Source organism: Melopsittacus undulatus, chromosome 9 (genome assembly GCF_012275295.1).
Source record: "Melopsittacus undulatus isolate bMelUnd1 chromosome 9, bMelUnd1.mat.Z, whole genome shotgun sequence".
NCBI classification, from domain to species: Eukaryota; Metazoa; Chordata; class Aves; order Psittaciformes; family Psittaculidae; genus Melopsittacus; species Melopsittacus undulatus.
The window spans coordinates 93,905-107,570 of NC_047535.1; the positions used below are offsets into that span (position 1 = coordinate 93,905).

Consider the following 13,666-nt stretch of genomic DNA (forward strand, 5'->3'; position numbering starts at 1 on the left):
AGCGGTCTGCGCGGCGCGGCAGGATGATCCACGAGCTGCTACTGGCGCTGAGCGGGTACCCGGGTGCGGCCTTCACCTGGAGCAAGCGCAGTGGCCTGCAGGTATGGGCACAGCAGCCGACAGCCGGACCCTGACCCCACCTCTCCGTTCCCCTGCCCTCATCGATGTTTCCCTGCTCAGGTGTCCCAGGAGCTGCCATTCCTGCACCCCAGCGAGACCAGCGTCCTGAACCGACTCTGCCGCCTCGGCACCGACTACATCCGCTTCGCCGAGTTCGTGGAGCAGTACACGGGGCACGTACAACAGCAGGTGGGACGGCCGCAGCGCTCAGCTGTGTTGCCCGGGCAGCCGCCGGTCCGGCCGGGCTGCCCCCGGCACTCGGGTGTCCCGCGGTGTGACTAAGGGGGGGCCGCAGAGCGGCGGAGAGCGTCCCAGATGCAAGATTTCGTCCTTAGGGACGCAAACTCTTAGCGGTTTCTGGTCAGTGCAGAAATCTGCAGTGACCAGTGCATAAACTGTAGTCACAGGTGTTTGTGAACTGCACAGAATGCTCATCCCTGTGTTGTAGTGAGGCCTCTTCATGGTTTGTGCGGAGGTTTGAGATCCAAGAAGCATGCTTGGGTACAAAGAAGTTACCAGTGGTTCCCAGCACTTGCATCTGCCCGTAGAAGAACCCAAAATAATTCTGCTCAAGCTGTCTTTCTGGCAAACTTCTGTTTTGTTTTTCTGGGCACTTTCTGGTGGGCTAGGGTGCATTCCAGTGTATTTAGACCACTGGCTGCTGCTGTTGTACAGCAACACCATTACTCTTTAAACCTGCATTGGGGAGCTGATGTAGATGTTATTGTTTGGTTTCAGGACCATCATCCATCTCAGCAAAACCAGAGTGGGTTACATGGCATTTATTTGCGAGCCTTCTGCACAGGTCTTGATTCAGTGCTGCAGCCTTATCGACAGGCACTACTTGACCTAGAACAAGAGGTAAAGGAGAGATTTGGAACAAAATGCTGCCCTGCTGCTGACAGGTTGTGGGAAGTTGTCATTTCTGCAATTAACATGCTAATTAGTAGCAGCTAAAGAGACAGTCTTTTCCTTTCCTAATCAGGAATGTCTTCCAAATTATTCCTGTGTGATGCTATTATAAATGATTCTTCACTGTAATGAATGTTAAGCTCCCTCTAGCTTCAATTCAGTAAGTGCCCCATCCGCCTCAGAGCCCAGTGCTGCCTCAGACTACTGTGACTTCTGTTGTCTGTTGTAAAGGTTTAGATTAATTTCCACTAGATTAGTAGCTGTAGTATCTTGGGTACAGTTACCACGCGGTGGTTGTTATACACTAAAATAGGACATAGCCCAGAATTTGGGGGGGGGGGAGGGAGGGAAGAGCAGGGAGCTGTGGGAATGGAAGATTTGGAATAGAGGCAAACATGCTTTTTTTACTTATCCATACCTGATTTGATTTTCATTGATAGCTTTGTTGTTCTTGCAGTTTCTTGCAGACCCTCATCTTTCTGTCTCACATGTTAATTACTCCTTGGACCAGGTACGTCATATTAACAAACAGATAGTGCTCTCCAGTTACTCTTATCACTCCTGGAGTCTAATAAGTGGGTAGAATAAAGGTTAGTCTGTCATGCTGTGCTATTTATTTTTAACATATCTACATTTGTAGTCCCTTAATAGTGCTCAGAGGATCACCTGCACTTCGATACAAAGCTTAGGTCTTCCACCTTGACCCTCACGTATTTCTCACAGCCTGTGTTTACCCTGAACCTCAGCTGAAATGTAGTAACTTCATGAATCTCAGTCCAGTGAAGGGAGAATTTACTTCCTAAAGATTCTCATGCCATGTTTCTAATTTGTGGAGAAAGACAGATAATAGTTTCATTAAATCATTGTAATTAGCTGCTGTCCACACTTACTCAAGTGTAGTTTTTCTCTCTCCCTTGCATAGCAACCTAATTCAGTATTTTGTTCTGTGTTCTGCAGTTTCAGTTACTCTTCCCCTCTGTGATGGTCATGGTGGAACAGATCAAGACTCAGAAGGTACAGTAAAACTGTAGCTAGTTTCTCTTGATGAGTTTCTTCTTTAGTGGATAAAGTTCTTTCTGCCCCCACTACAGACCTTTAATACTAGGAAAGAATGTGGTTTCAGTAATGGATGCCACATTCCCAGTACTGTTGTAAAAGTACTGAATAACTATTTCGCAAATCCATTTGTCCTGGATTTGACTTTATTATCAGCATGGTCTTTGATGACTTGAATCACAGTACAGTTCATAGCACAAGATGCTGCTGGATACAATTTCTTCTCCGAGTGTTTTCTCCCATTGTCATTTGGGGAAAAAAAAAGGCAGAGGTGATGTTTCCAATCCACAGATAATCAGTTTTTGTTAAAAGGAAATTCTTGAGAAAAGCTTGGGCGTAGAACGACACATAGAAAGCCTCATTCTTCACTACATGGAGTGTGTGACCTTTTTCTTTCTGTAAGGCTTGTGCAGCTTGTTATGGCATTTTGCTGTTAGCAGAAAGCATAGTGTTTAAATGTCTGAAAAGGTCAGTACAAATTGAAATAACAGACCTAGTCTAACCATGTTTTCTTTCTGCAGATTCATGGATGTCAGATATTGGAGACAGTCCACAAACACAGCTGTGGGGGGCTGCCTCCTGTTCGCAGTGCTCTTGAAAAGTATGTAGATACAATAAAGCTCTTACTTCATTCTTCTGTAGTAACAGTGTTTTATCTTGTAAAAATAGTAAGATAATTTAAGATACAGTAAGATACATGCAAACAGGCTTGCCCGATATAAAAGTAGGAGTAACATGCAGTGAAAACTGTCATAGTCCCTATTTTTTATCTAAAGCAGACTCCTGACAGGAATTAAGGCTTTCTCCGTACTTTGGACATAGAGCTGAGGAAGGTTAGGACCCTATGTTTTTTTCTTCTTTGGAGGTCTACATGAACTGTTTTGCATATGGTAGACTTGTTACTGTGTTTTGATCCTTCAAAAAACTGAGTTTTGCTAGGTTTGTATGTCTTTGGGGAGAAAGCTGGACTACTTAAAAGGTAATCTGTTTTCATGCTGAAATGGTAATTGAATAGAAACTGCAGGACTGGAAAGCCACTGCAAGCTTAGTCATCTGTTGTACTAGCAGACCTCTGTGGAAAAGCCACATATTCAGAGCATATGTTAGTTTAGTTTTGCAAGTGATTGGTCCACATTCCTCCAAAAAAAAAAAATCCATATTAGCCATTTAGCACTTGCCATAATGCCTGACTGGACTTTCCACAATGATGTACAATGATTTATTTCTGTGTGGAAAAATCTCACTTGTGCTGCTTTTGACTTCAGGATTCTGGCTGTGTGTCATGGAGTCATGTATAAGCAGCTCTCTGCCTGGATGCTGCATGGATTGCTACTAGATCAGCATGAAGAGTTTTTTATCAAACAGGGCCCCTCTTCTGGGAATGTCCCTAGCCAACCTGAAGAAGATGATGATGACCTAGGAATTGGGGGCCTTACAGGAAAACAGCTACGAGAACTGCAGGACTTGGTAAGACCGCAAGTTGTATCTTGGCATCCTTTGGTTCCTAGGGCACAAAAGAAGAAAAATACATTGCCTTCTGCTTCAGTGTGAGCTATGGTGGACTGGACATATATTGAGAGCTGGTAGGGTGAGAAATCAACAGAATATTGTAACAAGTCACATTTAGGCATATAGGACAGAGACATACCATTTGGCACCATTGCATAATCTTGGACAGGAAGCCCTATGGGTGGAATCTGTGATACTGCTATCTATTAACTGGAACTGCTGTATTCACCCTGCTCTTGACTGACTTTTCTGATTCCTTACAGCAAATACTCTGATCTGCTCAAAACAGGCAGAGGTGGTAGTGTGAGCAATTGCAAGGGAAAGGTTGTGGAGAGTTTGGGTGTTGACTTGTTTTGCACCCTACTGGCAGCTGGGTCAGGTACCTTTCTTGCACAAGCGTTTGTTGTGCGTATGTTGCCTAACACGGTCATGACGCTACTGAGAAAAAATGTGCTTTGTGAGAGTTGAGAGGCTGCTAAGAATATGTCCACAGTGTGAATTTAGGGAGCAACCTGCAACTAGTGGGGAAATGCAGTAGCTCCTCACATAAATGGCATATCATTAAAATGTCCTTGTGCAAAGCAGCTTGATTGAGTAACCTTTTTGTTTCTTGGTTTGTGGTGTTGTTTTGTTGTTGTTTTGTTTGCTTGGGTTTTTGTTTATTTGGTTTTGGTTGTTTGTTTTTTTTCCCTGGGGTCTCTGACAGCGCTTGATTGAGGAGGAGAACATGTTAGCTCCATCTCTAAAACAGTTTTCTCTGCGAGTAGAAATGCTGCCCTCATACATTCCTGTGCGGGTTGCTGAGAAAATCCTTTTTGTGGGAGAATCTGTACAGATGTTTGAGAACCAAAATGTTAACCTGACCAGAAAAGGTAAGGAACATCTATTTTTGTGTCCTTTGCTCAGTTATGAGTGACTGGCAAGTACATTCCAAAATGCTGTATTAGCAAATTTCTCAACAGTCACTGACTATTGGCTGATACTCTTTGGAACATACAGATCGTTGTGCCTGGACAGGCAGCAGTCCCAGTATTCTGACTGATTCCAAGGGAGCAGTATAAGAACAGGATGAGTAAATAAGTTCACAGCAGTGAGTCACAGTGTGATTTGCTTTGGATAAATAAAGTCATGTTTTCTTTTCAGCTTGCATCCTCATCCCTGATGGGTGCAGACAGACAAAAGGGCACATCTTGCTCTGAGTGTGTAAGTTGCAAAATGGTGTCATAGGATTAAAATGTATCCACAAACGTATGAGATTCATTGCAAGGTGGTTCCAGAGGTTGCTGTGGAAAACAAATGAGTAAGATTCTTCTTTAAGACAGAAAGAGAGAGGCAGTTCCAGCTGATGCCTGTGAAGTTTACATTGGAGATGGTCTTCAAATATATTCCTATACCATTTGGGGAGTACTGCTGTGGGGAGTTGAGTGACATTGCAGAGAACAATGGACCAATTAAGTTAGACTGTTAAGCCCTTTCTTTGCCTGTATCTGTATCTTGTATAGACATAAAAGCCTTATTATAATCTTAGTGCCTATGCCGATCACTGATTTCCTAGTAATGTCTGCAAAAGGTTGGGGGTGGGAGAGAAAGATGCAGCATCACATATAAGTCCTCCATAGAAAACCTTACGAAAGGTTTTCTTGCAAAGAAGTGAGTTGAAAAGAATCTTCTAAATTAGCTGGTTTAAAAAAATTAATAAATCCCTAAGTTCAAGCAGTAGATAGATTTCAGAGGTGTGGGGGTAGGTTCAGAACCAAAATAAGTGCTTAATGTGGCAAAAAAGTTGTGGTTCAAAGAACTAGCTCAGTTCCAGAAAAAAAGTGGAAATCATTTACATAGATAATATTTGGGTTTTTACCAATGCCACAGCACTACCATGGCAAATGTCTATACTGTAACTGTACTTGCAGTAGTAACCTTGTAGCTTGATACTTGTACTTTGAAGCCTCCTCAACTTCACATTTCCCACCAGACCTGAGATGATGCTGCCTGAACAGTCTTTCTGACCACAGTGGTAGAAGGGGTCTGCACTTCTCCAAATGGTATTCCTTTTCATTGTTCAAAACACTTTTCTCATTGCTGCACAGGCTCCATCCTAAAAAACCAGGAAGACACTTTTGCAGCAGAGCTACATCGACTCAAGCAGCAACCGCTCTTCAGTTTGGTGGACTTTGAATCAGTGGTTGACTGGATACGGAGCACTGTTGCTGAGGTGAGGTTCCCACTGCTACAGTAGTAGGAAGATAAGTACTACACAAGCTGAGAAGCAGTTCAGATTTGTGAATGATCGGGGGGGGGGGGGGGGGGGGTCTTTAGAAAGAGTGACTGAACAAGCGTGTGAAAGCTGCAGGTAGATCTCATATTCTTATCAGGCTTAGAGCTTCGTGTTTCCCCAACTTCTAATGACTAAAGGACATTAACAAACACTGTGTGCTTTTATGGGGTAAAGAAGTGAAATGACTTCAGAACTTTTCATCATGCTTTCAGCATGATAGATGCTATCTCACTGGTCAAATTCTTTGCTTTGGCAATTTTTAGTCTTTTTTTCATTTGGGATAGGAGCCTGAGAAGGTACGGAGGCAAGAGAAGTGGGAACAAAGCTGGGGTGAAACTGATTTCATCAGAATTTGGTTATTTTCTTTTGTCACAGGCCTTCATGTTTCTTAGGCAGGGTTTCTTGCTGGAATACATCAAGAGTATTCTAACTGCTAGTATGGACTGCTTATGCACAGGATTCTTAGTGTGTTCTCTTGTGCATTACATAGCTGCTGTTTTGTATGCATCTCAAGTATTTTAAGACAGCTACTGCTCTCACTGAATGGGTTTAGATAAATCTGAGGTGAGGTTTCTTTTGTTCTGTTTGTTTTTTGTTTCTTCATTAGCATCTTTGGAAACTGATGGTGGAAGAATCAGATCTACTAGGACAGCTAAAGGTAATGTAACTGCTAGCTTGTTTTTGCTAAAGCAGCTTATCCTTTCTTTCTTTCTTTTTGAGTACTGGATGAAATTCAGAGCTCTCCAGCTGTGCTTTGAAATGACAGGAGTTGTCCAAGCAATAGTGAAAATAGATGCTATCAGCTAGGGTGCTTAATATTTCTGTTCAGGTTTTTTTTATATGCTTATATACAAAAAATTATCTCCACAGATTATAAAAGATTTTTACCTTTTGGGAAGAGGCGAGCTATTTCAGGCATTCATTGACACTGCACAGCACATGTTAAAAACACCACCTACAGCTGTAACTGAACATGGTGAGTGTTACTTGTTTACTGAGCTGTCTTTGCTGTGGTATAGCAGGAAAATGGTTAGCCATTAGTACAGAAAAGCTCTATCTTATCCTCTAGATGTTGTCATTAGTTTTGAAAGAAGAGAGCACCTGTAAACATCTCAGAAACTTCCAGATGTCAGGTTTCTCTCCATACTTGAAAATAGTGAAAATAGTATGTCAGTGTTGCCTTTTATAGTTGAGCATAAATAATCTATGCAAAATTAGCACTAGCTGCATCATCTTGTGTGGTATCTGCTCTTTCTTTGTTAGATGTCAACGTTGCATTTCAGCAGTCTGCTCATAAAGTGCTGTTAGATGATGACAACCTTCTTCCTCTGCTTCACTTAACCATTGAGTATCATGGAAAGGAACATAAAGGTATCTGCTTGCTTTTTTAGTGGTGATTTAAGTGGGGAGATGATGACCTTGTTTTCAAGTCCTATTACTTATCTTTCTCTGAAGTTAAAGAAATATTAATTTTGTTCTTTTTGCAGTTACACGTGATGGCCTAGCTTGCTTTGGCTCTTCAGAAGAAATTTTGTTCTTTCTCCTTTTCTTCTTTGCTATGGTTGTCTTGACTAAGAAGATGACTTAATTGAGCACCTCATTTGTTTTCAGATACTTCTCAGACTCGCGAAGGGCCTTCCCGGGAGTTATCTCCACGTGAAGCCCCTCCATCCGGATGGGCAGCTCTGGGCCTTTCTTACAAAGTTCAATGGCCACTGCACATTCTCTTTACTCCTGCTGTTCTAGAGAAGTAAGTACTAGGTATGGTCTTTATATTTTCAGCTACAGGTTTCCTGATCTCAGGCACTTAATAATGTGTTGCGGGTTTTCTTCCTGTCTATGGAGAGAAAGGTAGAGCAACAGTACTTTTATCTTGCTCTTTGAAACTTTAAGATGATTCTTTCTACTTATACATATCAAGAGTACTTGTAATGACAGAGAGACCTCCAAGATGCTAACAGATTTTGTGAACAGTGCTGCTTTGACAAAACAGTGTCAGCTCTTCCCTCCTCATGGTGAAATTAACTTCGTGGTTTTGGGGTCAGTAATCAATAGAAATCTGTTACTCTGAGATGGGCCATGACCTGATATATCCTGCCTGTTGGCTGGCAGCCACCTTGTTTCTTTTTCTAGTCTTGCATTGTTACCTGCTCCAGTATCTGCACCCAAGGAAGATTTTAATCTTAAACAACTTTGTATTTTTTGGCTGTAGGTACAACGTTGTATTCAAATACCTGCTGAGTGTGCGACGAGTCCAGGCTGAGCTACAGCATTGCTGGGCTCTCCAGATGCAGCGCAAACACCTGAAATCTAACAGAACTGATGCCATCAAATGGCGTCTGAGGGATCACATGGCTTTCCTTGTGGACAATCTTCAGTATTATCTGCAGGTCAGGATTATAGAGAAAGGAAAACTGTATCAATTAATCAGGAACAGTCAGAAATGCATGGAGTGAGCATTAAAGCCCTGTCTTTCAGATTTCAGATTCTTTGTACCTTAAAGAAATCGAGATTTCCCTTGGAACAACTCGAGAACTTTCTCTGAGTTCCCAGATTTAGTGCTGCAATTATAGTCTTCGGATTTGTGAATCACTGAGTTCTACTGGAAGTGTGGGAGTTTTGGGTCCTCTACTGCTGCTACTAAACATTTGTGAAAAGCCAGTCATCTCTGAAGTAACATCATTACGATACCAATTAAGATACCATCCTGGCTTCTTTCCTTGCCCCATTAAGTGAACTCCAGTTTGAGTTAACTAACAAATGTTGTGGGGGTTTTTTGGTTGTTTGGTTTTAAGAATTAAAAAGCCACATTCTGACTATTTGAAGTAAAAGAAAAAATAAGACTTTTCAAATGTAAACAGCTATTAATAGTAGCATGATTTTGTGAGAATTAGGTATCATTTTGTTAACAGCCATAACAGCTGAATTGAGGGGCCCAGCTTGCTATATTATGCAGAGCAATCCCACTGAGCTATTGCACTGCAGCCTTTGTCCAGAGATTCCAGATGGTATCTCTCAGTGTAAAATTCAGAGATTACTACCATCAAGTACCTTTGTTTACATGGTAGCTACATATTTTTTCAATACTTTATCTTAAAGAATGTGACCTCTTTCTACTTAGATAATACTTAGGCATCAAAAATTGTTTGGGCCCCCCTTTAATGTACTACTGTTGTATATAATACCCCATTCAGGACACAGAGAGAAGGTGATCCTCAGCCTCTAGCGTAAGAGCAGCAATAAAGAAATTTCCAATAAGGAAACCCAAGTTTCTTACACAAAACTACTATCTGATCTGAAGTACTCCCATTCCTCAAGATACTAATGAGATTTTTTTACATACCAGGTGGATGTACTGGAATCTCAGTTCTCACAGCTGTTGCAGCAGATAAATGCCACACGAGATTTTGAGAGTATACGATTGGCTCATGATCATTTCTTAAGTAACCTGTTGGCTCAGTCTTTCATCCTCCTAAAACCTGTAAGTAGGTCTTGATTCCACCTTTTTCTGCAAATTTTCCAACTGCCATAAGAAACATGCCTTTTGAACAGGAATAACAAACCATCTTTTTTCCGAACAGATCGTTGATAGCCTCCTGCAGAGAAATAAAGCATTTAGAAATAAAGCAGGTATAAGCTAGAACAGATAATTGAATTGCAATACTTTAATTTACAGTTGCTGAATGTGGATGCATTCCTAGGCATTTTAAATCAAGATTTCCCAGTATTCAGTTAACCTTAATAACTTGAACTTCTGTTGCTCTGTTTTTCTTACAAGCAATTTCATTGAAGAAGTTCCAAGCATAAAGCTGAGAACTGTATTCCCGAGGGACTCATTCTGAAATGCATTAGATTAGGAAAAATATGCTCTTACACATTAGAGAATAAAATAGTTGAGATGTTCCTGAGTGGACTTTAAGGGTATTTCTTTATTGTTCTTTTAGTAAAAATATGTTACAGTGGTGCTAGTACTTCTATTAAACATGTAGCCTCACAAACATATTCCCAGAGAAGGTTATCAGTGAAACACAACAACACCAGAGATCTTGTCTGGTTCATTTATTTTGCTCTCAGGCTGTGGCATGAAGGTGGCAGAATACTCATTAACGAGTCTGAAACTTTGAAGTGTTTCAGTAGTTAGATCTGTGAGCCATTTGGGCTTTCTTACACTCTTGAATGTAAGTTAGCTGGATCAAGTGATAAAAAAAAGAAAGTTTTGTGAAAGTGAAACCAAAGCCTTGACCCACAGCTCTGGCTATGCTTTATTCTTCCTTCTCAGTCCTGAAGCTGCAGTGAAGGCCTGCTGGCTGGATAGGGAAGCCAGTGTTCAACTTCTGTGTCTGTATCTTATATAGACATTAAATCTTATTATAATCTTAGTGCTTATGCCACTGTTATCCTGGTAATGTCTGCAAAAGGTTGGGGGTAGGAGAGGAAGACGCAGCATCATATATAAGTCCTTCTCTATAGAAAACCTTCCAAAAATGTTACAGCTGCTCTAACATCTTCCTTACTGATTGGAAAACATGGTATCAGCAATAATTTAACTATGAATGCTGTGACTTTTCAGATACTAAGAACAGCTTTTTCTGGGTTTGACCTCTATTTAAACTTACATTACAGCTTCTGTTGTACTTTTATCCCATGCAGGTTTTCCACTGCTTAAATGAAATTCTGGATCTTTGTCATAGTTTTTGTTCTCTGGTCAGTCAGAATCTGGGCCCACTGGATGAACGGGGAGCTGCACAACTCAGTATTTTGGTGAAGGTGAATCTGCAGTTATCTGGACCTGTTCTTCTCCCATGCAAACATTTGCCTAAGTAGTCATATTGGCTTTAACAGCTGTAGAACAGGACCGAGTTTAAGCTGAAACCTTCTGTATGAGTACTTGCAATGATTTTAATTAATCATCACTTAATTATACACAGAAAAAAATACACAGAAATTAACCTACTGGAATAGAAAAGGAGGTGGTTGTAAGTTGGTGATTCTGCTCCTCCTTTTGGATACCTATCCACTAATAATTATAGTGGCTGACAGCTTACCTTATACTGGAACACAAACATCAATTCTCTTACACTGATACCTCTCTTCAGGATGTTAAAGGGTTTTTTAAGCAGGAACAGAAAAGAAAAGCTTGTTTTCTTTCGTGAGAACTCACTTCTTCTCATCTGTAGGGATTCAGTCGTCAGTCATCGCTTCTCTTCAAGATTCTCTCTAGTGTTCGGAACCATCAGATAAACTCTGACTTAGCTCAACTGCTGCTACGCTTGGATTATAACAAATATTACACCCAGGCTGGAGGAACCTTGGGCAGGTACAAATATCTTCATTGTTGTCTGGGGCATTGTCCTGAGGTACTTGAAGTACAAAGTGATCTAAATGATCGTAAGTAATTTTTATTAATTGCAGAAGCCAAAATAATTAAGAGCAAAGTTTTGATAAACACTATGACAGAAAAGTAACAAACCAGCATGAGTTAACTTTTGGGTTTTTTATGCTTTCTCCCCATCAAGTTTGTTTTAGCATGACGTTGAACTAGTTGCTAGTTCATACAGGTTGAAAAATGCTAATGTGGGTTGATAAAGAGAGTGCCTTTCAGCATGTATTTTTAATATTTACCCTTCTCTTGCAGTTTTGGGGTTTAAGCACTAAGACCTTTTCTTCAGGCCATGACCAATGCCATGTTAAGCAGTGGACACTGTGCCCTTGGAGAGCTTGCCCTGAACTGAGTGTTAATTTGTGGCTGGCTCTTGCTGGTGAAGCCCTGTTTCAGAAGGAATTGGCAAGGAATTGCCACTTACTGTGAGGCTGCCCTGTGACTGCAGAAAGCCACTCCATGTTTTCGAAGCTACTAAGAACATGCTTTCTACAGCCCTGCATGTATGTATAAATGTTTTTAGGGAGGCAGTCTGTACCTCTTCAGAAAGTGAAAAAGCAACAAGAATTACAATGCCTTGACTCTTCAGCTGGACTATGATCTTTTGCAAGCTGGAGTATGGAGGAAGTGGTCTACTGTTCTTGACTTCTGAATAGAGCCATAGCTTCATTCATAGTGCCACTGCTTTATAGTACACAATGTCTGCTAATAAAATACAGACTTGCAGGTAAATGAAACAATTGCAATAAAAGCCTGAGGGAAAAGGGGAGGAAAGAAGGATTTTTAGGAATCTCTTCTCATACAGTGCATTGTTCTAGCATATCTGTATAGGTAAAGGAGCCACTAGTGGTGTCACATGTTTTTGTGTGCTAATGTTATGCCCATCAAGACCGAAGTAGGAGCTTTGCCCTGTTCAAAACACAAACCTCCCTCTGCTGGTGTAAGAGCTAGAACTAAAACTGGGAGAAACACTCAGGATGCCAGCTCTAAATGCTACTAGTGACTGTCCTACTGAACCAAAATAAAACTATCTTGTCACGCAATTATGAAGAATATTGTGTCTGCATGCAAGTGCAGAGGGCTTAGAGTGGAACAGCATTCTGGTCCATGAAAAGCAGTGTTTGGCAGGAACTTCTTGCACGTTACCAAGATTTCCTAGTCTTGCTAAAACAGACTATCTTGCAGTAAAAGTCCAGTTGGATGAATGGCAGAAGAGAGCCCTCTACTCTGTCACTGTAGTATCAGTTTGAACACAGAGGCTATCAGGAAACCACCCTTGTCCTCAAGGTGCTGGTACTTTCACACTATCTAAAGCTGCAGCTCTTGAGAGAGTTATGTGTGCCTGAGGGGGAAAAAGGATGCTTTATGCACTCTCAGATACAGTAACAACAGCCAGCCAAATAGAATGCCTGTCATTTTCAGTACATTACAGCTACTTGTGGCTGGACTGTGCCTGATGCAGAGTTTAGAAGCCTGTGGCTGTGGAAAAAAAATTAGAAAACTAAGGAAGGGTTAAGTCTGGATGTGGGATTTACAGACCAACAGTCAGAAAGTGACTGAGCTAGGAACCGATAGAGTAAAAAAACACCTCAAGAAAAACTTACATTTTTGAAGCAGGAGATTGAAGACTGAAGGAGGCTGGATGGAGGCCTGGGTAAACATAAAAGGTTGTAAAGAGTGAAGAACTGTTGAACTCTTGCTTTTATCTTTATGCAGGTTGATCATTAAGATAAAGTGCCTGGCTGTGAATGCAGCAGCTTAGAAGTAGACTTACTCCATTACCATATAAACAAAGCTACCCGACACTTACTCTTTACACCTCAATCTCTCAGCAGTTCTGTTGTCCTAGGGTCCCTGTGTCTGCATCTCTTCTTATGTAGCGCCAGTAGGCAGGTCAATACCTATATGGTCACAACAGTGAAAAAAGCAAAGAGAGGTAGCCAAAACAAAATACCTCTTTGTCCTACAAGCTGTCACCAGGCACTCACAACTGGAGAATAATTGGGGTTGGAAAGACCTTAAGATCACCTAGTTCCAACCCCCTGCCATGTGCAGGGATGCCTTACACTAGACTATCTCTCCCAAGACTGGACAATGCCAGGGATGGAGCAAGTTGCAACTTCAGCAACATGTTGCTGAAATTAAAAATACCAGCAGCAAAGTGGAGTATTACACATCGTGCTGTTCTTCCAAGAAACAAGTGCTGCTGCCCTGAACTTGGTCATAAGGTATTCACTTCCTTAAATACAGGCTGCCAGTTAAGAACACTCCTGTCCCTTCCTTCACAATTGATTTTTATTAGCCTTTACTGGAAGCAGAGTATTAAAGAGTTATTCAGCTCAGAGAAATGTAAGGATTTCTTTGCCCTCCTTTGGAGGCACAGTCCTGGAAGATAAATGAGGAGTCCCAGCAGC

General features: G+C 41.4%; 1 protein-coding gene across 2 annotated transcripts; it reads left to right on the forward strand.

Annotated features, from left to right (window-relative positions):
* TUBGCP4 (tubulin gamma complex component 4) lies at positions 1-11,989 on the forward strand. 2 transcript variants are annotated; one of them, XM_005140610.4, is made up of 18 exons: positions 1-101; positions 181-309; positions 859-981; positions 1,490-1,543; positions 1,990-2,046; positions 2,610-2,689; positions 3,354-3,555; positions 4,304-4,469; positions 5,685-5,809; positions 6,480-6,530; positions 6,743-6,848; positions 7,136-7,243; positions 7,484-7,622; positions 8,085-8,262; positions 9,219-9,353; positions 10,523-10,639; positions 11,050-11,189; positions 11,508-11,989. In XM_005140610.4, exons 1-18 carry the CDS (start codon positions 24-26, stop codon positions 11,518-11,520), a joined length of 2,001 nt encoding a protein of 666 aa, XP_005140667.1. In that variant the 5' UTR covers positions 1-23; the 3' UTR covers positions 11,521-11,989. The 2 variants fall into 2 exon arrangements, with proteins under 2 accessions (XP_005140667.1, XP_030909754.1); XM_031053894.2 differs by lacking the exon at positions 10,523-10,639.
* The last annotated feature ends 1,677 nt before the right edge of the window (positions 11,990-13,666 follow it).